At 38.3% G+C, this 26,157-nt stretch overlaps 4 protein-coding genes across 11 annotated transcripts in view; 2 read left to right on the top strand and 2 right to left on the bottom strand.

Annotated features, from left to right (window-relative positions):
• Positions 1 to 253: 253 nt before the first annotated feature.
• On the top strand, positions 254 to 11,675 carry LOC122999630 (leucine-rich repeat-containing protein 74A-like). 6 transcript variants are annotated; one of them, XM_044376704.1, is made up of 14 exons: positions 254 to 457; positions 814 to 1,017; positions 1,189 to 1,364; positions 1,757 to 1,864; positions 2,015 to 2,108; positions 2,224 to 2,273; positions 2,414 to 2,495; positions 3,148 to 3,233; positions 3,336 to 3,530; positions 3,681 to 3,776; positions 3,957 to 4,085; positions 4,348 to 4,407; positions 4,567 to 4,652; positions 11,463 to 11,675. In XM_044376704.1, exons 2-14 carry the CDS (start codon positions 858 to 860, stop codon positions 11,491 to 11,493), a joined length of 1,353 nt encoding a protein of 450 aa, XP_044232639.1. In that variant the 5' UTR covers positions 254 to 457; positions 814 to 857; the 3' UTR covers positions 11,494 to 11,675. The 6 variants fall into 6 exon arrangements, with proteins under 6 accessions (XP_044232639.1, XP_044232637.1, XP_044232636.1 ...); XM_044376702.1 differs by having other exon boundaries at positions 256 to 448; positions 831 to 1,017; positions 4,303 to 4,407; positions 11,463 to 11,674; XM_044376701.1 differs by having other exon boundaries at positions 256 to 457; positions 831 to 1,017; positions 4,303 to 4,407; positions 11,463 to 11,674.
• Positions 9,041 to 17,421, bottom strand: LOC122999631 (dihydrolipoyllysine-residue succinyltransferase component of 2-oxoglutarate dehydrogenase complex, mitochondrial-like). The gene is made up of 15 exons (XM_044376705.1): positions 17,268 to 17,421; positions 14,328 to 14,361; positions 14,006 to 14,042; positions 13,713 to 13,777; positions 13,548 to 13,622; positions 13,408 to 13,463; positions 13,197 to 13,305; positions 12,184 to 12,342; positions 11,949 to 12,019; positions 11,684 to 11,781; positions 11,326 to 11,456; positions 11,075 to 11,148; positions 10,846 to 10,929; positions 10,570 to 10,737; positions 9,041 to 10,272 (listed from the first exon to the last, which is right to left on the bottom strand). The coding sequence occupies exons 1-15, from the start codon at positions 17,328 to 17,330 to the stop codon at positions 10,138 to 10,140; spliced, it is 1,359 nt and encodes a 452-aa protein (XP_044232640.1). The 5' UTR covers positions 17,331 to 17,421; the 3' UTR covers positions 9,041 to 10,137.
• On the top strand, positions 11,998 to 25,843 carry LOC122999629 (prospero homeobox protein 1-like). 3 transcript variants are annotated; one of them, XM_044376695.1, is made up of 6 exons: positions 11,998 to 12,077; positions 17,965 to 18,114; positions 18,504 to 19,874; positions 20,361 to 20,462; positions 21,032 to 21,226; positions 25,443 to 25,843. In XM_044376695.1, the coding sequence occupies exons 3-6, from the start codon at positions 18,525 to 18,527 to the stop codon at positions 25,608 to 25,610; spliced, it is 1,815 nt and encodes a 604-aa protein (XP_044232630.1). In that variant the 5' UTR covers positions 11,998 to 12,077; positions 17,965 to 18,114; positions 18,504 to 18,524; the 3' UTR covers positions 25,611 to 25,843. The 3 variants fall into 3 exon arrangements, with proteins under 3 accessions (XP_044232630.1, XP_044232631.1, XP_044232632.1); XM_044376696.1 differs by lacking the exon at positions 11,998 to 12,077 and adding an exon at positions 14,517 to 17,125; XM_044376697.1 differs by lacking the exon at positions 11,998 to 12,077 and adding an exon at positions 17,575 to 17,694.
• ylpm1 (YLP motif containing 1) overlaps positions 21,076 to 26,157 on the bottom strand; it is a 29,338-nt gene continuing 24,256 nt past the window's right edge. The window contains exon 18 of the mRNA XM_044376694.1: positions 21,076 to 21,158. Coding sequence (XP_044232629.1) covers positions 21,126 to 21,158 — 33 coding nt within the window. The 3' untranslated portion in view covers positions 21,076 to 21,125. The remainder of the gene's footprint in view (positions 21,159 to 26,157) is intronic.

Genomic DNA, 26,157 nt, shown 5'->3' with positions numbered 1-26,157 from the left:
AGTATTATTTCATATTTTGTTTTGGGCAGCAGGGAAAGGTCACCATAGACACAGGTCATGTCCTTGAAAATCATTTTCTCTGTCTCACATTCACACTTCATACTTAAGTGGAAAAAAGAAACCTCTTGCAGATTCCCACTCATAGTCCTCTAATTCATATATTCAGTAAATCTTTATGCCAAGAAGACTTTGCGGTCAACCGTGCCATCTAGTGGATGTTTTGTGAACTCAACTGACATCAAATTTAGCTTTAAGACATATTTAAGACAAATGCAATGTTTATTTTTTATTGAACGTATTTATTTTTATTTATTATCTTCTGGTTGTTTTTGTCAATCCCCATCAACTGGATTTTTCCTTGGGAACTTGAACGCCCCATCATCAGCCGTTACTTTTCTGCCAGTCAACGGTTTTTAACGTTTTTACATTTCAAAAGGGACAAACTCAGGTAAGCTAGGTGAGTTATTGTTTAACATTTTCTTTTCTTTGTACAAAATTCTGCATGCCATTAGGCTATAACACTTTTTTTAAAACTCTGGACCATTATAAAAGTTTCTTCCTTTGAGACGTTAGTCTGTAGCATCGTCGTCAGTTTGGGGTTAGCGAGATATGAAAAGGCAGTTTCTTTTTTTTAGTTTGTGCTGTGCTCACATTGTGTTTTTCCAAATAATTACATTGACTTTCTTCAAATTACATCAAACTAACAGAAAAACATAATATCTGGCCATGACCTCTTTAATATTTCAGGTTCACACTACTACAAAATGTAGGAGTTAAACCCACCTCTCTCCACATCTTTTGGGGTTTGTGCAGGTGTATCAAAGGTACAGGTGAGGGTCTCGGCTTCTTGTATTGTGATGGATCCGTGTGAGGAAGACAGTGTGGTCCTCCAGCCCAGTGAGGAACAGCAAGAGGACGGCTCAGTCCCTCCCACAGGAAGCCAGGATCAGGTGGAGTCCACCCAGGGCCAAGAGGAGGACAGTGGGGCTGAGTGGGACACAGATCTGGAAACAGATAGTAGGTTACGGTGACCACACAGTTTAATAATGACAAATTAAGAGGTCAAAATAAGCTGTGTTCCCAGATAACTACTCCTTACATATTTCCTCCTCAACCCGGTGTCTTCTCACCTCTTCTCTCTTCTTTTGTCTTTGTCATTTTCCTCTGTTTTGTCCCACTTCCTTCCAGGTGGCACCAATCAGACACAGAGCTTGTCTGATGCAGAGCTGTACCTGCAGGCCTGTGAGCGGGTAGGGACCGTTCCTGTTTCCCTCATCCTCCATCACTTGGGTGAAGCCAATCTCAACCTGAACCACTATGGTTTGGGACCTCTGGGGGCCAAGGCTCTGGCCATAGTTCTGCAAGTAAGCATCTAGATATTCACTTAAATGAAAAAGTACAATGATCACAAAAATCCAATTACATTCGTTTTTTTTTATGAAGTAAGGTTATGGTTGGGGTTGGGGTAAATCCATATGTATGAATTGTGGGGTGAGTTTGTTTTTTTTGTTTTCTTTTTCACTAAATTTCTCCCCTCTGTACATCCTTAAGATAATTATGGCAAGATGACAGATGACATCTTGCTTCTGTATGAAATGTGGGCAATAATTTCCCTTTTTCTAAATATTCTATGCAGTTTATGAACGTAGACAGAGAAAGAGAGATATAGAGAGAAATGGGATATAGCATATACCTCTCAAATGTTCAGTATTTTCTGTTATTAATTCAAATTTTAACTTTTTTTTTCATGTTTTAGAATAACAATCATGTCACCAACCTTGAGCTGGAGGACAACTCACTTCAGACAGAGGGGATACGTTATCTGATGGAGATGCTTCAAACAAACATCAGCATTCAGAGTCTAGTAACTTCTCTAAAACGATCACGTTGAATACATCAGTTCTGCAAAATCTGAACTGCAAGAGAAACAATTTATATTTTTAACATTATTAATTCTATTGCGATCACATCAATGTTTTTTCATCTTGAGAATGATTTGATGTCTTTACTTCAGAATCTTTCCAACAATCATCTGCACCTTGAAGGAGCCGACATCATCTCCAAAATGCTGTTGGACAATTATTACATCAAATCCATCAAACTCTCAGGTACCCTCCCCCAAAAAAACACCTCTCTGGATCACTGTAATACAGAAACAATTAAAAAAGGACAATTGAGCTCTTTTTTATTAGTATTTTAATTAATTTGCCCTTTTTCACTCAGGAAATGACTTTGATGATTCTGCTGTTAAATACTTTGCTGATGCTTTAAAGGTTAGTCTAAAGTATCGACTGTTGAATCCAGGTGGCAAAAGAGCATTTATAATGTTCACATCCTAACTAAAGAATCAAGCATCTGTCATATCTAAATTTGCATTAAGCTGCAATCTAGCATTTTCTTTCTTCTCTAACAGGGTGACTATGTGGTTAAAGAGTTGGACCTCAGTCACAACAAGTTCTGTGATGCAGGAGGAGTACACCTGGGTCATATGTTAGGTACAGTAGAGAATATTAACTGTAATGCTAGAGCTATTGTGCATATTTTTCCATTTTAGAGGATATAAAAGTAACATACAGAGTCACAGAGAAACGTACAGAGTGCTGAAATCACAGATGTGATTGAGTGGCAGCTAACAACTATCCTTCTAGCTGGTTAACTGCCAGTGTGGCCATGATTGAAATTGAAGAAATTTTTGTTTTGTAGCAATCAAATGCTACATTATCATACAGTGCAAACATTGTCAGTCAGTGACCCCTGGAGAACACTACTGGAGGGCGCTATCCCTGGAGAAAAATACATATAATTTCAAGTCACAATGAAACAAAAGTTAAATCATCTTCTGTAATGTGACGTATTTCTGAGTGCAACAGAATTAGAGGGCAGGATTTAATCATTTAAATAAAATATTTCAAACGTGACTGGAAGAACTTGAAATTTTTTTTATTTAATTATCTCTTTAAATGTCTTCTTTTTGTTAAGTACAATTTTGGCCAAAGAAATACACAAGTCAAAAAAACCCTCTCTGGACATTTACTGATTGTAAATTATTTTTATGTCAGTAAGACTTAAAAAGACTTCATGTGTATTTTGTGGGTTAAAGTTTCAAACTTATTGTGACTGTTTAAATTGGCTTTCCCTTCCTCAAAGCTTCAAATGTAGGTATTGAGGTCCTAAATCTGAGCTGGAATCACCTTTCTAGGAGTGGTGCAGTGGCTGTGTGCGCAGGGCTGAAGGTGACCAGCATAACACACTCAAGCACAAAAGCCTTTGGTGTATATTTTTAATGGTTTGTTTTCTATCACAGCTGCTTGACACTCGTATTTTCCCTCCCTCAGGTTAACTCGACTCTGAAGCAGCTCCAGCTGTCGTGGAACGGTTTCAGCCACATGGAGTCAGAGTCACTGGGTCAAGCACTGAGGCAAAATAGCACACTTGTGGTGCTGGATCTGAGGAGCAACCGTATAGACAATCAGGCTGTGACACTGCTCTGCCACGGTCTGGCCACCAATGACACCCTCAGAGTCCTCAAGGTGAGCCGCCGGAAGGCTGAATCCTCGAGCACTGGTAGTTTATGTTCTCTTTGTTCATCATCATGGTGATATGCAGCTTTTTTCACTCTGAGAAACTGTGGATTCACCAAATGTTAAATGTAAAGTTTGTTGTGTGCATATTTTATTCAGCTCGCCAATAACCCCCTGACAAATATTGGAGCTCTGACGCTGCTCAAGACAGTTAAACACAACACACAATCAGCAGTGGAAGAGATCGATATCTCTGTAAGTGCAGCAAAATAGTTTTAGAGTGTTTAAATATGAATCTTGTGTGTATGTGAATATGTGTACAACATGCAAGTATATGTACATCTCTGCCTGCAGTACCACTACTATGCTATGAACGTGCCTGTGTGTGTGTGTGTGTGTGTGTGTGTGTGTGTGTGTGTGTGTGTGTGAGTGCAGACAGTGTTTGTCTGTGAGGCCTTTATGGAGCTGCTGGAAGAAGCCCGTCAGAGGCGTCCTGCTCTGGATGTCCGATACAGCGTCATGAGCTCCGTCACCAGGAACTTATCTGCCTTCCACATCTTTCAGGTCAGTAATCAGGGCTGGGATATTAAGAAAATATTAAATTTATTTTTCCCACTCATGACCTTACAAAAATTGTGCCTAGTATTCTAAAGAGGTAATTACTTTACATGTGTGCTCCTAAGACAGCACCAGCTTTCCAATTTGTGCCACTGAAAAACAGTTTAATGAAAAAGAATTGAAATGTTTACAAATTTGAAACATGATCTGGATTCTTCCATAGAAATTCCTTGAAGAGCGAAATGAGAGTATCCTGGATTTCTTTCAGGCTTTGGATAAAGAAGGAACGTTGCAGGTCTCCACCCATGACTTTAGAAAGGCTGTAAAGGTCAGGCTACACACTACACTAACAACATCATATATTAATACGCGTTATTATGGAATACAACAAATCTATCACAGAAAATTACTTAACTTAGCTCCAGTATTCAGATATTCACTCATGCCTGGACAAGCTTTGGAGAACATGAAGTTGTCATGTCTGCAGGAAGCTAAAATACGGCTGGATCAGCAACAGCTTGAGTGGTTGATCGGGAAGTTTGACAAGAACTGCACAGCCACCATAAACTACAGGTTAGTCTTGTTAGGATTATCATAATGATGCTTTCATCCGGTTTTTACCGGATCCAGTTGTTGTCAATCAAAGTACTTGTTGGAAAAACTCATCTGGCTTATAGACATGAAGTCAGGTCAGTTCAGACTGCGATTTTTGGTTTGTCAAGAAAAAAAAAATGTCAGTGAATACTCTCATAGTTACAAGAAAAGAAGAGAAATAAAAGGTTTATAGTAGACCAAAGTTATTAGCCTTAAAGGGTCAGTTCACTCAAATAAACCACTTACCCTTGTGATGTCACACCATGTAACACTGAGTTTTCAAAAACACTAGGATTAGGTGGGAAAACATGCATGAAAGGGAATTCTTGACCCTAGAAAAATAATTTGAACTCAAGGTCCACTTGCTAACTTTTTCTGCAACTTTGATTTGCATCTAAGTGTGGATCAAGTTAGATAATTTGTTATAGAGAGATTTTTTTTTGTTTTTGTGACCCTATTAGTGTTTGTTGCTTTAGTTGCTCGGTGTTTTTACTCAAGTCAGCCATTGTCAGTTTCAGAAGTTGTGTTGGATGTCAGACATGGACGTAATCAAGCTTTCTTTTTGAGTTGTCTCTCTTTTCTTGCAGACAGTTTTCAGATTGAGAATTATGGATGACAGATCTTCAAATAAAAGTTAATAAAAATTGTTTATTGAATAATTCTGCAGCTCATACTGAATTGGACACTGCTGGTTCTATATAGAATGTACCAACTTTACATGTTATACGTTGTCTAGTTTTCAGCGGTCAAATGTCCAACAGTGCTAGTGTGTTGTGTGGCATTTGTTCAGTTTTGGTTAATTGTGCATGCTAGGAAGTGATGGTACAAAACTAATCACTATATGGAATCACTGTACTTAAAGCAACACATTATGGCTAATAATTCTGGTTAGGGCTGATAAAACTATTCAAATTGGATGGTCAATGTGCATCAGAATCAATTTACATAACAGATTCCTTACACTGTACTACTGGAAAAATGTTGTTAAAAATCTGAGAAAGGCACAATGGCACATTTAGCAAAATATAGCGATGCTTATGAGAAGGAGGAATTGACATTGCAAAGCCAATGGTATTGTCCACCAGGTGTACCCAAATAGCAACTTCCTGTGACATCACTGACAACCCCCCCCCCCCCCCCCCCCCCCCCCCCACGGTTCTTAGCTCAACCCAAATCTGTCCAGTGTGAATACTTGAACCTCTGACACCAACCACCTGCACCCACCTCAGTGCTAACAGCTGTGCCCGCGACTAGGACACAGGGTCCTCTGCCTCATTCTCTCCATCCAAAAATAATCTTCTGGTATGACAACAGAACAAGAGCAGGAAGAAAAAGAGAGCTGGCATCCATATCAAAGGACGGAGAGGAGAGAAAGAATAGGGCCAGATGCAGAGGTAGTTGTTTTAGCACACTGGTTTGCTTTGAATGAAATGGCCTGTGGAGAATTATGAATATGCATGCATAGCATTACTTATGCAAGCTCTGCAGAGTAGGATTATTAAGGCTGTGCTCATGAATTGTCTCAAGGTGTGATATCCAACAGAGCAATCTGTTTCTGTCCGGTGGCTCCGGTTCTGACCACAAAGGAGACAATAATACGACACACTGTCTCACCTGCATTTCTTTGTTTCTTGTGTAAACGGATTGACACGGTTATATCGTGGGTCATTAGGACACGCAATAAGCTGACATCACATGTCAGGTATAAGCATTTATTTGTTTTTATTTTAACCTCCAAGACCTCAGTGGAGCTTCATATCACCAGTAGGTCTGTAAAGAGACTTAAGAAGACTTACTAGGTACAGGTGTTGCTGCTGTGTGGAAGCATACAGTGTTTGACTCCGCACATGTTGGTGTTTGTTGTGAAACAGTTTGTTTCAAGTAGAAATGGATCAATATGCAGCAAAAAGAGCTCCTTATCTGTAAAATAACTTAAATTTCTTTGTTAATGATTCACAAGGGCATGTGTCAAAAAAACACCCCCAGTAGCAGCAAAACAGCTTCTTTCATGCTCTTCATCACTGTCACTGTTCCCCTCTTCTTGGATCCTCCAAGTAGTCTTCTTCAACATGGTGGTTGACTTCCATGTCAGCAACAGTGTCTTCATATTGATCTTCATTATTGTCAATACTGCCAATATCACAGTCTGAAGAGCTGTGATGTTCTTTGAAGTCACTGGATGCAAACTCTTTGTTTCTTTTGAGTCTCTTGGTGCAACTCTTTTCGTCTTCGTCATCTTCCTCCCTGGTCCTCTTAGTGCATTTTCCAGGCAGTAGGTCCCCCTTCCACATGCTGATTTAATGTCCATGTTAACCTCGGCAAGGGCAGCAGTAACCTGGTCATCACTGTCTTCAATATGGTTACTGTTGTACTCGTCATTGTGGTCAAAACCATTTGTTTCCTCCTCGTCATCCAAAATTTGTCTCAGAGGGACGACAGTGTCCTCCAGTCTGACATAAGTCATCTGACAATTATGTCACCATTACCATTTATAAAAGTAAAAATGACTGTATTCTCAGTTTTTCTATGAAGGCTTTTACAAAGACATGTCTTGCTTTATTAAAATAATGGACCATGTTCTTATTCTGAGGTTCACCAATGTGTTCAAAATAGCAAAATGTGCAGAATTGGCCAGACGGACATAAACCTTGTAGGTCTGTTCATGTTTTTATTTCAGTATCTGTTTAGACAACCAAGATTGATTGTTTGCTGGAATACTATTGGGATTTTAACACTTAGCCAACATAATTCATTTGATTCCATAAATGCAGTCACATTTATGCTTGTGTGTAACAAGACAACATTATGTAATACACCAAAAACCACAAGTGCAATGCATTTGACACAGTGTGTTCAGATGCTTGGCAAAAAGATAAGTATTTAAAAGCCTTTTCATACTCAGACTTTCTAGGGTGTACTCAACAATCTTAAAGTAAAAGTGTGAAACAAAAAATATCAATGTTAAGTTTAGGCTGTTAATATTGATCACCTTAAACTCAAAACACTCTTTTTTTCAGTTGGACTAAAATATAATTCTTTATATAATGATATTGATGTAATTAGCTTATTTAAAAGATAGAAAAAATAACAGAATAATTTAGGTAAATTATCCCTCTGATGTTGCTTAATGAAAACAAACAGCTAGCTGCCAATGTCTAATGGGCCATCTTTCATGTGAATCAACACAAAGACTTAAAACCCACATCTTATTGTGCCATCCAATTGGAAATTCACAGATTTGGCCAAATTTTGAAGACTAAACAAAAAACCTGCCAACAAACCCTTCAGATATCTATGCACCCACTGGCACACGCTGCCAATTAGCATGATCTCGAAAGCGCTAATGGAATCTTGAGCAGTAATAAAAGTAAATAATTAAATTAAAGGAACCCTTGTATCATTGTTTGCTGTATTCAGGTCCATTAGGACCTCCAGTATTCTCATGGTAATCTAATGTTTGGGTTTTTTGTGCTCTCATAATGAATTCTGTGTTTTTCCTCCAAACAGTGTTGTTCAGACATTTGTGTAGGTGCTGGCAGAGAAACAAAGACGTACATTAGGACCCATTGTCCGCTGCGATTATTAAAGTAAACAGAAATACTGAAGGGGTATCATACACAGCTGCACACACTTGAGCTTGTGTTTGTTAAGTGGGAGAAAGGGCCAAGCAACCCTCAAGACTTTGTCAGAGATGATCCCATTATTTGGAGCTTCTCAAGAGCAGAGCGGTAAGCTGGCTAATGAGGCTTTGAAGATCTGTCTTTGGCACAGAATTCATCTGCAGCGGAGAATCCAAGAGCAAAATAGATTTGGCACAAGATAAAATGCTCCGGGCAAGATCTGCCATGAAGACGTTCGCTGCCTGAGCCTCGTGTTTTTATTTTGCTGTCGTCATATTTGTAAGATATTCTCAAAAAGACAACAGTCAACAGTTTCTCCGATGCAGTGTACGGTTGGCATTACATAAACCATCATCAGTGTGGTCAATACTTGTCAAATACTCGATTGTTTGGTCGATACAACTACAGAGAATAGTTCTGAAATGCCTGTCACAAGTTTCCAGAGAACAATATTACATCTTCAAATGTGTTTTGTCTGAACAGTTGCTCAAAATCAAGAGATTCAATTTACTATCATACAAGACAAAGTCAAGTGGGAAATTTTAACATTTGAGAGTTTGGAACCAGCAAAGTTTGGCATATGTGCTTGAAACTTTACTTTATGACTTTATGATAATGATATTTGCCAGAATAATTAGTTGATCAATGGAAGATTATTCACCTTCTTGTTTAAGCTCTAGACCATAATTGGTGGACTAAGGGAAATACAGGAAATATATAGTTTATAAAGAAAATAAGTGAGACAGGTTTCAGTACATAAAACTCTTGAGATGTTTAATGTTTAAAATAGCTTTGTTAAATAGATACAAGTATTTTATATATAGGATAGCACAAAGAAAATCTCTTCCATCATTTGCTGCCAAATTGTGCGTTTTGAACATTACCCCCAACAATCTGCCCATAAAGTGTACAAGTGTGTGTGTTGTGTATGAAAGTATAACAAATAGTGTCTGGTCTTGTGTTTTGTACCTTTTCTATTTAAGAACAGTAAATTCATGTCTGTTCCTCTAAAAGCTCCTTAGAGTTTGATCAACATTTTTGAGATTTTGATGGTCAATGAATCTGCAAACAACAGCAAAGCAGGTTTTAAACAAAACCAAAAAGACGACAGAACGTGGATGAGTGTGCAAAGCAGAAATATAACTGAACCGACCTCCAAACACAAGTTCCTCAGACAGTCGACGTGGATTTAAAGGCATGGCAGTGGTATACGTGGTTTCTTGGTCACTGATTCTTTTTTCCAGATTGTTGCTAGTAACTGTGACAAGCAGTAAACCAATGAATTCTTCCAATCCTCTGTTAACATTAAAACATCTTGAACTAATTTGGGAGAGCTCCGCTTGGCCCTGCTGTGGAAAAAGTGGCTCAGCAGCACCAACTAACGAGCAGGGGAGAATGTCATGCAGCCAACTGTTGCGTGGAAAAACCCTTTTGGTTCATGACACAAGTGAGAAGGTTGCAGTGAAAGCTAATTTTTGTCGTAAGAGGTGTAAATTGCATGTTGTAAATGTGACTTGTCTCCTTACAAAATTAATTTGTCGCAAAACGATTATGATTAACGATTGATGGCAAGCAATCTTTTTGCTCTGTTGACTTAGCCAAAGCCCACATATAGCACTTTCCTTGGACTGAGGATATTTCAAGTAACTCCCTTCAGATAATACCACATATTTAAGCTCCACAAGTGTAAGAACACAACCTTAATACCCCACGACAATCTGAATGAACAATTAAAAAGACAACAGTAGTTTGGTAGTGATTTTGTGCGTTTTCTGTGAGGTGGAGTTCATTTTTATGCAGCTGAGCTATTCTTTAAATGGAGTAAAGTGGTAAAGGGAAAAAAATCACATGTCCAGAAGCAGTGTTCGTGGATCTTCTACAACCGCTTTGATCTTGCGTAAGAAAGTGACCGCCTCTCTGCCGTCAACGAGTCGGTGGTCGTATGTCAGAGCCACGTACATCATGGGTCGGATCTCAGCCTGCAAAAGCAGAAAACCATTTCACTGTTTACTCACGTTTAAGCGCATCGGATTTGGAAAACAGTCCTTTGACATCCTTTTGCTTGAGACTCGGGGCAGAATAACTACATTTTTCCTTACCGTTTTTAAATTATAATTTTGTACAGACATATAATATTTTTGGTTTAGGAAAGAAAATCACACAAACTTGCTAACTACGTAGATAGCCGTAGATTTGTTTTGTTATTTCTTTTCAAACAGAAGATACTTTATGGTTTGCCCCAGTGTATCTATGAACAGGTATCATTTATTGCTTACCTTGCCGTTGATGGCCACAGGTCGGTCAAAAATGCCATGCATGCCCAGGATGGCAGACTGCGGGGGGTTGATGATGGGTGTGCCAAACATGGAGCCAAACACGCCGCCATTGCTGATGGTGAACGTGCCTCCATCCATATCTTCAACAGCGAGCTCGTTTTTACGAGCCTGAGGCACAAAACACAATTTTCTCATTTTTGCAATTATAAAGGTGAAATAGAAAGGCTAGATATTGGTTAAATAAATAAATAAATACAAGCTGTTAATGTTTTTGACCTTCTCTCCCAATGCATTGATGGCTTTCTCAATGTCAGCAAAGTTCATGGTCTCCACATTACGGATCACTGGTACAACAAGTCCCTGAACAGACGTAACAGAAAGAACAGATGAGGCTCGTTAAACAAACGTGACTTACGGGTCCTCAGTGTCTATTTATTTACAAAGCATTAGGAGTGGACATCCACCATAAATATAATATAACGTTTTATAGAGCCAGAAGTCATACCTTTGGAGTTGCCACAGCGACACTAATGTCTACATAGTCCCTGTAGACAATCTCTTTCGTTGTATCATCAATAACTGAAAAACATTTAGGAAATAAAATTTAGTGAAAAAGATTAAATGTTTTTCATGCTCAGTATCCTTGACAAAGTAAATATGAGACAAATATACTGACATGGTAAAAGAGTAAAGCTCCTTTGTGGTTTAAGAAAGCTCCATTTGAAGTAAAATATAACTGGAAGTCAGTTGTCTTACCAGCATTCACAGCAGGCTGATCATTCAGAGCATGAGCTGCAGCCTTCACAAATGCTGACATAAAACCCAGTTTGATGTTATGCTTCTTTAAGAAAGCATCCTTATGGATTTTTCTCATCTCTTGAATGTTGCTGCAGAAAAAACGAGGACATGCCAGAGAGTTTGTGAAGTGAGGAAACATCTCGACAATCAGCAAATGTTCTGTGTGTTGAATATATCTTATGAGATACAACATAACATTGGCGTGCAGATCTCACATTGCTGCCATGAAAACTGACTCATGTTCTTTTGTACTGAGGCCAAACTGACTGGGGATTAGACCAGTGTAAACACTACGAAGACAGCTGCTGTGGCTCACCTCATGTCCACCTCATTGAAGGTGGTCAGCATGGCGCAGGTGTTCTGAGCCTCCTTCAGCCTCTGGGCGATTCTCAACCTCATACGATTCATCTTCACCTGGACAGCAGGGAGGGAGAACCAAAGGATATGACTGAAAGTTCACATTTTTCGCTGGCCATCATAGGAAACTTCATTATTATTACTTAATTGTTTCCAGTATTAATGTAATAGAAGAGACAAAACACACTGATGAAACATAAGTGTGTCATCATTGTGTGTGTTACCCTGTTCTCTCCTCTTGCTCCTGCTGCCGCTGGAGGAGCTGAAGCTGCAGCAGTCGGCTGGACAGCAGAAACTACGTGAAGAGAGAGAGGGAATGACAGATAGCCCTTAGTAGAAAATCTACATATATTGTAAGTATGTATGAGTTAACAAGGTGTCATAAGAACCAATACAGCTACACACATACATGTATAATAATCATAAATCAATGCAATCTGTAACATAGAGGAAACACACCAGGTTTGGCGTGGACAGCCTGTGCTGGCACTGGGGGCACTGGAGGCATGGCAGTGGGGATTGAAGCTGGAGGAGGAGGTGGTGGTGGTGGTGGAGGGGCTGCAGCAGCAGCAGCGGGTGCTTCTGCGGCCGGGGAGGGAGCAGCTTTGGCGGCGGCAGCTGAGGAGACAGAAGCAAAGAAAGATTGTACAGATGTCAAGATTCACAAAACTGACATTTTGCTTTAATATGTTTCAGTGCTGTTGTGATTCAACACATTTTCAATCCCTGATTTTTAAAAAAATTTTAAGCACACGTATATAACACAAAAAAGATGAAAAAAAAGATATCACTACTAAATTCAACTTGTATTGCAATGATGACATCGATATTGATTATAGCCTTGTAATGAAAAGTACATTGTTACACTCAAGATCTAGTTTGTCATTTTCATTCAGTCATTTTCTTGTGTATTTGCATATACACAAAAAAGAAATACTGTTCCTCTCAGCCCACAGCAGTGCAACAACAAAAGAAAGTATAAAGATATACAGTATATCTAAAAATTCCCTTTAAAAGAATGATAAAAACATATAAAAGAAGAGAAAAAAAGCAAAAAAAGAACAAGCAGTCAGCAGAACGGCCCATTAAAGTGCATTTAGAGAGAATGTCTCAGTTGGATGTAGACAGCTCTCGCATGTCAACAAGTAACCAGCACTGATGGGGGAGTTATATAATCCATTTTGCTGTCCAGAGAACATTATGCAACATGATTGTTGGAACGGCCGCTTTGTATGCGTTAACTAAAAGGTCTTTGACGGTTGAAGGTAATGACTAATAAACATTTACCAACTGATTTGTGTCTGAAGCACCAAACATTGCACGCAAGATGCATCTCATTAGCTTGGCTCACATTAAGGTATGAGAACAGTGTTTGTAATGGTGCTGCACCAGGATAGAAAAACCTGACACACTATCCAGTCCTACTAGTGCGTTTGGTTTACTTATGATGTTCAAAGTGAGGAAGTACACACCTCCTTTCCGGAGTTTGAAGAGTGGCGTTCCTCCTTCTACCTTCCCTCCATCTGGCACCAGCAGTTCCTCAATTACACCAGCTGCTGGAGCAGGGACTTGTACTGACGTCTGTAAGCACAAAATACAAGTTTGCATAGTTTTCTTTTACTCTGTTTAGGTAAAAAAAAAGAAAGTAATATTTGTGATTTTAGGTTGTTGTCTTGTTCATACCTTGTCAGTTTCAATTTCACAAACCACCTCATCTTCTGTTACCGAGTCACCCACAGCTGAAACAAAGCAGAAATATTACTGTCAACATTTGTAACACAATGTGGGACATTCACACTAGTGAAATGTTGACAAATACCGACCTTTCTCCCACCTCACATCCCCCTCTGTTACAGATTCTGCAAACGCAGGAGTTTTGACTGTGACAACTTCATCCCCTGTACAAAGACAAAAAAACAAGTACAGTTACTGAGAGTTAAACACTGAGCAGAGTTCAACACATAATGCCGAGAACTGCTGCGACATACTGTGAACAGCAGATGTCTTGAAGTATCTGATGTGGAAGACACTCGCTGATGATGGAAATTCACATCTAAATGTCAAGAAAAAAAAAGCAAACCAAACTTATTAAAAGACACACAAACACATACATTATAATACATTACATGCAGAATTTTTAAGGTTTACTCTACACCACATAAAGCTATTTTAAGACAATATTTATTCAGTTTATGGTACATAAATAAAACAGACAAGACAGACTGACATTGTGCTGAAGGGCATTTGGAGACAGATAACAGATTGGGAGAAAAACACTTACGGCTGAGAATAAACTAGGCGGCTGCAGACAGAGAGGCCTTGAAGAAAAGAAAAAGAAAAAATCAACAACTACTGCTGCAGCTGCTTCTCCTGAAGCTCTAACATGATGAGTGGATTTCTCCGAAAGCTGCAGTTATCCACTTGTGAGCTCCTCAGGCATCTGAGCTGTTCAACGAGCATTACAAATTCTGCTTTGGATGATCCACTCATAAAGCTTGTTTATTCATGAGCAATAAGATAAAGACAGTAGTCTTAGATACTGAATGAGTGCTGAGAGTCTCAAATCCTGCTTAAGGATTAAACATCGTTACAAGCACACTTACCTGATACACTTTGTCGAACCAGCACATTATTGGCCTGAAAAAGAAAAAGAAAAATCACTTTGATGTACATATATCTGTTTTTTAAATGCACTGTGACTTTGCACACAGTCATTATTTTTCTATTATTCAAGTATTAACAAATCTTTACCATAAAGGAGTATGTGTGTTAAAGAAATAAAAGATAATCACATTAATTCAGTTTTTAAAATGATGTCCTCCTTGCAGTTCATTTTTCTGAATGAAAGAGCAGATTCTGTACATGACTGATTTTAGCAACTATATCTCATGGCTACTTTCTTATGCACCACTTAATGAATATATGAAAAGAGTCACTACAATCGCATGTGTTCAACTTGAACAACTTCTCTTGCAGAAATGCAGGACTTGGAGCATCCAGTGTTGAATCTCTCTTCTCCTCAGCCCAAATTTCCTGTTTGGATCTCTAGTCTCACCATCAAATAAAGAAAACATGCCAACATCAAAGCATGATCCATCACATGATTCTCCTCCTCAATTGGAAACTAAGAGTCAAAAACATTTCATAGCAAGACTGTTCTGTTTAAACTGGATTTTTCAGTGCTGATTAAAACAGGCCGCTGTAAGTCTGACTTTTCTGCATCACTTGTATGTTATGAGTCATATGTGTAGGTCTTTAGAGGGCAGAGTCTCTAGTGGAGGAACCAACGTAGTTCTGTCTTTTTTTATGCTGATGTTTGTCTGGTGAAGTCTGAGCCTTAACGTACTGATGTAGGATGTCAGAGGAGGGTGGAGTCGTCAGAAACAGACCAAATCATCCACAGGAGATTAAAACTTGTGCAGACATGAGATCCAACGAAACCACTTTTCTGTTATCATCGTTTTTACTCTCGAGAACAACTGGAGTTGATTATATGGCATGAAGGGCCGAGATTACAACATTACACTGACTGATTAGATCAATTGTGAACTCGAGTCGTTGTGCATGAACTTTTTCAGTCTGTCCCACTTGTTTTCTTAGTCAGAGCTCTTGACAGATTCTTTCTCAAGATCTTCTGTGCCACTACATAAACTCAATTTCCAGTTTATCATGTATACTTATCTAAAATTAATACAGTCTAAAAAGGGGCTGCAACTTATGATTTTTTTGATAATCGATTAATCTGCCGATTGTTTGATTTGTCTATAAAAACAGTCAAAAAAGCCTATTATAATGTCTTAGAGCGCAAAGTGATGTCTTCAAATGTCTTGTTTTGTGTGATCAACAGTCTAAAACGCAAAGATATTCAGTTTACTATCATGTATGATATATAAAAGTTTAAAATCCTCACATGTGAGAAACTGCAATCAGCAAATGTTCGGCTTTTTTCTGTAAAAAATGACTAAAACGATTATTTGATTATCAAAATAGTTGCTGATTAATTATCTGTTGATTGACTAGTCAATTAATCAACTTCATCATTAGCTTTAATCTAACAGCCTTGCAGTAAATCCTTTTGATAAATAATACTTTCATGAAGCTTGTATTTAAAACTGAAACAATTAATTAATTAGTTGATCAACAGGAAATAAATCTGTAACAAAAACTGGAGAACATTATAACCTTCACGAAGGTAGGATTTATTGCAGAGCTGTTAAATTCTGTTTATATTTAACCAGGTGAACCTAATAAACTAATAACTAAGTTTATTTCTCATGATACCTACTGCGTGCAGCTCAAAGCTCATTGATCTGAGAAGACACTCAAGTTATTCACCTTCATGATCATGTCGTAGTAACGTGCTCAAAGCACTGAACAGACAGTTTAACTTGTGTGTGTGTGTGTGTTTTCTTCGCAGAGCACATACTGAACATGTGTAACGTGACATGAGCTATTTCTGTCAGGTCAGGCGCACACACACCTGTCTGACAACCAACCCGACCACAACATGCAAGCACATTAACCCTTTTAAGGCTGCTTCTGTTAGTGTCAAGCCATTTTTAAAGAAAAAGACAGAGGACAGGACAGAGGTCATAGTCTCTCATAGTCTGTTAGCTAACTGGTTTGTTAGTCTGCGGAGAATAGTGAAAACTGCATAAAGGATCATATGTGTCTCTCTGTCCACCGTAGCTGACTTCTACAAAGCTTGGTGTGTATGAAAGGCCTCAAACATAGTAGCTGACTCCCCTCACACCATCTCTTTGCACTCCTGACATCTGAAAGGAGGTTTCAGAGCATCTGTGCCAGGTCTACATGACTATGTAAAAGCTTCTTCCCCCAAGCCATCAGGACTCTGAACACTCAGGAATAACACAGCATCCTGTAGAGCCACTTTCTTTCTTTGGGACTGATTTTGCATTATTTTAAGACCATAATCTATATCCTGTAATCATTTATTGTATTTATTATCACCCCTACATGGCACACAGCGCTCATCCCATACTGTAAATAAACTTTATTTACTGAAAACACCACAAAAATGTCCAGTACAGTATGCAGGAAGGGAAAGGATTATTACTGCACCCACACATATTCAGCAGTACAAACACAAGACATGACTATGCCTGACCAGTCCATATCTGCTTTTAGTGACTGTACATCTGTTTTTTTAGTGGTGTCTCGTCTGCCGTGATGTTGCACTGCGGTGAATGATATTTTGCTCTTATTAATGCGGAGTGTGAACTACGGAAGTAACAATAAAAACCTTGAACTAAAACTGACGATACACACGGCTATTCGACATCTATGTTGAAAATAAAAACACGTTGTCAATATTTTTCTTAGTTATTTTACACACTTGAGCTCACTGTCGCCTCCGGAGCTGTCAGTCAGTCTGCCCTTGGTAAGTTACGTTAGGTGAGGCCCTGCTAGACGAGCTAACGGCCGATGTAAGCTAGCTAACAGCTAAATGTGCCTTCATTTAATCAGTCTGAACAGTTTTACAGTCAAAGCACGGTGTCAGTCCACCGTCTCCTCCGACCTACCTGGCTCACCGCTGACAGGGAGCGGCCGAGCGTCCGGTAAACACATCGGGATCGTGATAGCATGACGCTAGCTGGAGGCTGAGTCCGCTGATGGCGGCAGCTGCAGGTCCGAGTGACGACGCTGAAGTCCGCTTCTGGTTCGAAGTTCAGGGGAACGTTAAGGGAAACATAAATATTGATATGTAGCGGCTGATTTTCCGTTTTTGTTTAATCGTTTATACTTATGAAAGAGATTTAGACATGGTAACAAAAGCCTTAACGCTGTTTAAACCCACTTTCAGATTTAACTTTCCCTTAACTTTTCCCTGACAGTAACTCCGAATCAGAAACTAACTTCAACCTCGTGTGCGAGCGGGAGGAACCACTACGGCTGACCGGGAGGGGGACCCGGTACCGGGGGAGCTGTGGGCTGGATAAACATCACACTGTAATACACTCATCATGTGTACATCATGCACTTTAACCTGGATTGAGTTAAATAAAGTACATGTTTCTGGTGATAAAATGTATTTTAAATATTACAGGATTGTACCATTACCTACATTAAGTAGCACTTTTCCAATATTTTCAACTTAATCTGATGACAACCAGGCTGATAAACACAAAAATGATAAGAAATTGAGCATTTATTCCTCGTGTATTACATTATATGTGTGTGGTCCTGTTAAATAATAGACTTGGTGTTGTTATTGGGCAGGTTGGGATCGAATAGATGAGCATGTTTGACCACACCTCCTTGTTATCTGAAGGGGCTCTCACATGCGCCAGCAGTACAAATATTTAAGTCTCCCCTCCTCCAGCAAGCTGCAGTCCCAAAGCTTCCTCAGGTCTCTGCACAGGGCAACAGGTGGGTCATCAGTTATACTTTATGTCTTTGATATATAAGCTGCATGTTTTACTTTCATTCTGTGATAGCAAACTAGACTGTAAGATGTTTTTTATTCATCTAAATTTGATAAAACTTTGATATAACTAACTAAAAAGATGCAACTGAGATGCAGAAGGGATACAGAAAAGTCTCAGCTAGTTGTGCAAAAAACAAAAATCTGCTAAGTGCAGTTAAATGTATTTAAAATAAGTCCCAAATGCAAATCTAAAAGTGCATTTATTTTGAGTTTAATAATGAATTAATCAATATTTGTATATAAAACTGGAGCTTTTTATTGGAATTTGTCACTGTGACATCTCTGAGAGTTCCTGGAAGCACTAATAATTCATTTTGGTGTTTTTCCTTAGTGCCACCTTAGTCCAACAAGCATGAATCAAAGTGCGTGGAGCAAAGACCTCTATTCTTCCAGCAACATCTGCCTTGACAGCTGCACTGCTGAGCATCTCCCTTCTTTTCAACCTGACCCCTTGCTGTCAAATCCAGATGTATCCGGTGCTTCTGCGCTCTTACACAAAGACAGCGAGAAGAAGTCGCCACCGGAGAGTGATTATTATAGCAGCAGTGATGCCGGTTCAAGTTTGATGTGTTCAAGCCAGCTGGAGCTCAACCCACCCGGAGACAGCACGAGAAGGCAGCACCCATCTCCTGCATCCAGGTCTTGCGGTCACTTTGAGTGGAACTTAAACAGCGGCCATCAAGCAAAGCGTGCCAGAGTAGAAAATATCATCAAAGGCATGACCGGCTCTCCTGGTGCGCACTGCACAGATGTGATGATGAATCAGCACGAGGAGACAGACGGCATGCAGGGAGATGAGAAGATGCAGGAGCTGCCTTTACATCAGGACCACATGCAGACAAGAAAGCAACCTCAAAGCCAGAATCAGCACCTCAGACAGCTCAGAACAAGGTTTACTCACATGGACGGGGTGAGTGACAGTATGGATTTTAGTAAGGAAAGTCTTGCAGAAGAGAAATATCCCACCTGGAACAATTCACCTGACGCATGTACAGATTCATACAGTGAGTTCGAAAGCGGCTCGAGCAGGAAATACCAAGGATGGAAAAGGGTGAAGCTGATGAACTACTTTCAATCCAAACCTGAAAAAATAAAGTTGATGGCAGATGTTTTAAAGTACGAATTGTCCAGAGCTGTCAGCAGGAGCGTTGACTCCATTTTCAAAAGCATGCCGCTTTTACAGGCGCCACTAAACGACGAGGGGAACATAGAGACTGATTTGTCTTTTCTAAACCTTCATAAGCAGCCATCAGTTTGTAAAGATAATAAATTAGGATTTTTATGTTGTGGGAGTGCAGAGGTGCAAGTCCCAGATGTTCAAACTGAAGCGCTCTCCCTTGTGGTACAAAAGCCTCAACTGGAAACACCCGACAAGTTTATTCTCCAGTCCAGATCAAGAGCTCAACATCGTCCCAAACTTCCAACATCCTCCTTCTGTCTGCGTGAAGACCAGGAGCCACAACAGATTCATAACGTCGCCCATCAAAACACCCTCAGATGCTTGCGAGGAGGATGTTCAGAGATGAAGTTTGATACATCTTGGAACTCAGACAGAATAAGATCAAAGGTCAACTCCAGATCTATAAGGAGCCCACAGACTCACACTGTGCCTGTGGATCCAATGACTTTGGAAAGCCTTTGTCTCCCTGATGTCAAGATTGAGTCCGATAGCCTCCTAAAGCATAACCTGTATATGCTGAATGTATCCTTTACAAGTTTCTAATATTGCTGCACTTTTTTTTTTTTAAATTATCTGAGCACAAGATGCTCATTTGTTCCTCTTGTACCTTCTTTCCTGGAAAAAAAACCAAAACTTATTGCAGCTTCTGAAGCAGCTGCTTTTAGATGCCAGTAATAATTCTAGCTCTGCCTATTTCAGGCTCAAATAACAACCTATTGTGTGTCACAAACCTTGTCAGCACCCCAGGTATGAGCTGTAAATCAACAATGTTCCTTCTCTTTTTAAAAGGTGCAACAACTTGGCACCTTACAGAATCCAACAAGTGTCCCTTTGATCTTCAGATCTTTGAAGAAAATTGTAGTGTCTCCATTTGTCCTGTGTCCTAATGATTTGTGGGAGAGAAAAAGGTTTCCAGAGAAAGCTGGGCTCATTAAGAAAGAAAAGCCACACTGTTTTCCAGTGTTTACGATGTGTATGTGTTTTCATCCTTAACACTGGTGCATTCAGGAGGGTCTGACCACAAACCACCTCAAGAAAGCGAAGCTCATGTTCTTCTTCACCCGCTACCCGAGTTCACTGGTGCTGAAGATGTGTTTCCATGACGTGCAGGTGAGAGAAAGTGAACACAGCACAAAGAAGCAGCACAATTCTTGCATATGTTTGTGTCATTTTATTAGAATATAGTCATTGAGTAAAGAGCCTGAAAACATGAGAAACTACAGATTTATAGCGTTCATCAAAACTTAGAAAAACAGCAATTATGTTTCTTGCTGTTGCTGAGAGAAAATCTTAAACTCAAACAAAACAAACTGAACATTTTCAGTCATGAATGTGCTGCATGTTTATGATCCTATAAAAGCTTTTATTGACATTAAATGCTTTCAAAATGCATCTGTCACAACAGAATTAATGATTAGTTCACTTCAGTTAACTTTATATCACTGTTGCATACTGTAAAACACAATCTGTAAAAATGACAACACAACAATGTGGTAAAAAAAAAACAAATTTATTGAAATTTTATTTGCTTTATATTTTTTTAAATATACACTGTAAAACAAACATTTAGTGTATTTTCTCTCACACCGTGTATATACAATATATGAAATACCTGTCAACAGTCGATCACCTGCATGATTCATCAGCTCACTTACCTTTTTTTTCTGTTTCCTCCTCAGTTCACGCGCTGCATCACCTCTCAGCTCATCAAGTGGTTCAGTAACTTCAGGGAGTTTTATTACATCCAGATGGAGAAGTTTGCCCGCCACGCCGTCATGGAAGGAGCATCTGACATGAGGGGTCTGGCTGTGGGGAGAGAATCGGAACTTTTCAGAGCTCTCAACATGCACTACAACAAAGCCAACGACTTCCAGGTGAGGTGGAAATTAAACTGCGCTGTAAGTCTTATTGGTCTGCACTGAATGTACAAAACACTGGCAGTTTACTTCTGATGATGAGCTGCAGAACATCTGTAAATAGTCTGATGAAGAGCAGGAAGCTTCAAGTGTCACTCAGTTATTACTGATGGATTTTTTTTTGCTTTGGGAGCTTTCAGTGAGCTGATTTTGCTGTCGTTTTTGATCATGGTCAGTCCAGCACATGATGTTTCTGTAGGATGTGTGTGTTTTTGTATTTCTCATTAGTGTCAAAGCTCGGAAATCATTTTATTTGTAAATAGTATAGATAGAAAAACAATCAACAAGCAACAGTGTCTTCACAAGATTCATTTAATGCAAGTATAGGTTATATAATACACCCACGTGATTGTAAATTGCTTTAGTAATTGATGTTAACTGTAGTTTTAAAAAAATATATATTTTTTTAAAGGCATGCTCCATTAGAGGTCATGTGTCATCATGTCTACTATTGGCTATATTAGATGTGTTAATATGTACAGATAATTCCAAAATTCAGTTGCGCTGGGTCAATATTTGAAATTGATCAATTTTTTTAAAAAGATATTTCAGTTCTTGAAATAAAATAAATAAAAAATAAATAAAATCCTCATTAAACTTTTCCAAAATCTGAATTCAAACACATTACAACATGACTGAGATCACCATACTTAACACCAGAACTACCATAAAGAAAATATACCAAACTCACCGATAATGAAAAAGCTGAGACTGGCAGATACACTGAGAAGGAGGGGAGTTTAGGGAAACCTATGTTTTCATGATAAGATTAATTTTTGGCTCAAAGTGATAAAGGAACAGCTTTTAGACTTTAAGCAATCTCGGCTGGTTGAGTCCCGTGTTGAGTATTGAAAGATTTTCAAGATTTCCCTTCTTTTAAAGTGCAGATTTCATCATATCACATTTTATAACATTAGTGAACCCACATTCATATTAATATGTAGAAACACTTCTCTATAATGTTTCTACAAAATAAATCATCACCAGGAAGAAAATAACCTAATGTTATTTCTCATGAGATGTTGCATTAACACTGGAGAACACACAAAGTGTTCCGATTAAAGATTTATTATAGTGACAGTAATTAGCATCAATGTAGCCTATATGTTGACTGTTAATATGCACAGTGACCACAGCTGGCCTGTGAAAATATTAACCATATGTGTATTATTTCATGTAGAAAGTTACATATTAAGCATTAAGTAAGTATTGCTACGATACCATAACACAGCAGTGACTAGTGTGACAGAAGATTCTTTTGGTAGAAGAAAAAGAAACCAAACTTTTATACAGAGCGCATTTAAAATGACATTATGTTATTTCGTTAGATCATTAATATTTATATATTCCATAACTTAATATAAATCAGCTGATAATCTATAGAAGCATATAGTGTATATTGTGATGTTCACATCTCAATGAGAACACTAAATTAGTTAAACAGGGTTTCTACTACTTTCAGCATCTGAGAAATAAACAGCAGAAGTTGAGGTGTTATCCTGTTTTATCGAGTGTATAATTTAAATTATTAACACAATTTGAATTTTGGATATAATATTCTGAATAAAAAAATTAAAAAGTAAGTGTTTTGTTGGTCGTTTTCAAACTTTTTCATGAACTTTAAGAACATTTGGCAACTTATATTTTGTGCACAGTATATTAATTACGGCATATAAACAGTGAAGGATTTCTAACTGGCTGCAGCTCTGAGACAGATTTTTACATATGAGCCATGAAAATGGCAATGTTATGGTCCATGGGTATACTTTTAAAAATTTTGATTTATGAAAATTACAAACCATGTACAATTTAATCAGCAATGTTAAAAATACAAAATATGACTTAAATATGATCCTAGTTCATTAAAATACAATCTCATTTTAAATAATCATATGGTAATTTTTGATATATTTTTTTAAAAAAAATACTTGTGACAAACCCGTCACATTTAGTAGGGATTCACTTCAGTTCATTTTGGGGAAAAAAAAAAAAAAAACTTAACCAGGCAAAAATAAAAATTGCTTTGATTAGACTCGGCATGATTCAAGGATTCCAGAAACAAACAACCTAAAGTTCAAAAGCAACAGGCCAAAACATGAAGTTGGGAGTAACATCACCTCCATTTGGCTGCTTGGTATTTCTTTCCTGATTAGTGGACGAGACATTGAACCTGCAAGTCTGTTTCTGGACAAAGTCAGTAGAAAAGAGGCGCAAAGAGAAGGCAGGACTGACACAGAGAGGACAGGAGGGAGGTGAATGACTGAATGGAAAAAAGTAAAATTGGGTTATTGATTTCTTAAAGAGAGAGATTATGGAGTCCTGAGTTTTGTCTCATGAAGCACTATTGATGAAGTTAGCGGCTGCACTGAGTTAACCCTTAAACAACAGCCTTTTTTTTTTTTTTTTACCTCAGTCCATGTTCCAGGTTTTACTCAGCAGACTCACTGTGAGTATTAAATACCACATTAACAGTCTTGCACTATATACGTTTTGTGACAGGATATACTGCAGTGCAGTGCAGTGACATCACTGTTTGGTCTCAGGTCAAAAACACATAAAACTGACTACCAGCAGTAATATTGGGTGTGGTCATATGAGAGCAAGCAAGTCAAACACGTTATATGGAATGAAAATGTAGTCTGTCCTTTTTGTCTCGAACCGGTTTCTGTCAGCTGTAACAGTTTGTCTTGTCATCTGAGAACAGGAACTGACATCCATGACATTTTTTCATGCATGACACACATACGTAGCATTTTACCAGTGATTTAATATCCAGAACAGAAAAAGTTCATCCTCTGAGGAGCATGAATGTGCTTCCAGGTTTCGTGGATATCTACTTATTATATTTTGATATTTGAGTAAAAGGGATCAGATTGTGGCAAAGGACAAAATGGCAGAGGTCTGTAAAAACTGTGTAAAATTATCCTCTGAAGACCATGAACATCTGCACCAAGTTCCATGGCAATATGGGGCTGCAACAAACGATTATTTTCGTAGCTGATTAAACTGTTTAACTGATTAAACACTTATTTTCTCGATGAATCAATGACTTGAGCAGCCCATAATAAGTCAAAAAATAGTGAAAAATGAACATAATTTGTGTTAAGTCTTAGGTGATGTCTACAAATTGCTTGTTTTGTGTATTCAATAGTCCAACATCTAAAGATATTCAATTCACAATCAAACAAGCAGCTAATCCTCGGAAATTTAAAGCTGGAACTGGGGACTATTTGGAATTTTTACTTGAAAATTGTAATAATTAAAAGATCTAAGCAGTTGCATTTTATTTTTCTGTCAATCAACTGATTGTTTTGGATTTACTTGGTTGAAAAACTTTTAATGGACAGATAGACTGATGTACATTGTCTTCTTTAGGCCACTCTGCCAGTGTAAAAATTATGACCACAGCAAACTTTATTTAAAAAATACAGGTAAGGGGACTCGGGATGGTTTTCTGGGAAAATGGACACCATGTTTAGTTAACATCACTGTAACTTTCATACAATCATTGAGGTGTAAAACACATAATTACAAAACATGGACTATGTCATTCACATCATGTTATTCATGATGCGAACATGTTTAAGGGATACTTTAAGGATCTGCATTTGTCATAAAATCAAATGAACAATGAGCCACGTTTGGCCTCACCAGAAGATTTTTTTTTTTTTTTTTTTTACTTAAAGATCCTGTTTATCGTTACCAAACCAGTGTTTCCAGTTGAACATCACTATTCTGCGAAAGCTAACAAGCTGGCAAGTGGAGGATTAAATCTGAACCACACTAAAGCAACGTCTCCTTTAAAGAGCACTTTGAGGCTGTTTTTACTTGTCAATGCTGTATCAGTCCAACAATATTACAGCAGTATGAAACAAATGTGTGAATGACTGGTACGATACATGAAATCACAGTAAAAAAAAAAAAAAAGAGAGACAAGTAATGACAGTAAGGTATAAGCACTGTTATATACTGTAGTAAATGCAATTTATTACAATTTGTTGAGTATTGTTCTCACTTAAAAATAATCTGTTACGTTTCAACTCCTTACTTACCTTGATTCCCCAGGACCAGTTCTGAATATCAAGAACATGTTATATACATCCCCCTTTTGTCAAAGACACAGATGGAATATGAACAGTATCTTTTTTTATTATTACCTCCTGTGGATTCACAGGTGCCTGACCGATTCCTTGAAGTTGCCGAGATTACACTGAGAGAGTTTTACATAGCCATCTCAATGGGCAAAGATCGTGATCCATCCTGGAAGAAAGCGATCTACAAGGTCATCTGTAAACTGGACAGTGACGTTCCAGCTGAATTCAAGAGTCATCACTCTGGATAAGAACCAACCAGAAGACATCATGTGCCACAGGAGTCAATGTCACAATGTGGACTTACTCATGCCTTGATGTATGCTGTATGCTGTAAATTAGATCTTTACCATCCATACGTGGCAAACTGACAGCCTGTATTGATCACAAGCATCATCATAATAAACAATATGTATTTTGCTATATCAGCCATTTTATATAGCAATAATACATATTTTGTATAATTAACTGTTATGTCTGTCTTCTAGACACACAAAAAACACATTTTCTGAGTCTTGAGGAGCACATTGTTCTTTAATAAATACAAAATACAGTCCACACCACATTAGAAAACATTTTTAATATATTCAGAAGTGTATTATTTTAATTCTGTATGCACGTATGATATAACAAAATATATACATGGTTTCTAAAATGACTGAATCAGTAAATTATGCACCATCTCACCCACCCCTTACAAACTCTGTTGATAAAATAGTATTGTAGTGTTTCTTTGTTTCTTCCATACTCACCATGAAGATCCAGCCATTACCTTGATAGGACTCACTCCCCAGGGAC

Source organism: Thunnus albacares, chromosome 16, assembly GCF_914725855.1.
Source record: "Thunnus albacares chromosome 16, fThuAlb1.1, whole genome shotgun sequence".
Lineage (NCBI taxonomy): Eukaryota > Metazoa > Chordata > Actinopteri > Scombriformes > Scombridae > Thunnus > Thunnus albacares.
The sequence above is the reverse complement of the archived record's forward strand: the minus strand, read 5'-3'. Positions and strand labels throughout refer to the sequence as shown.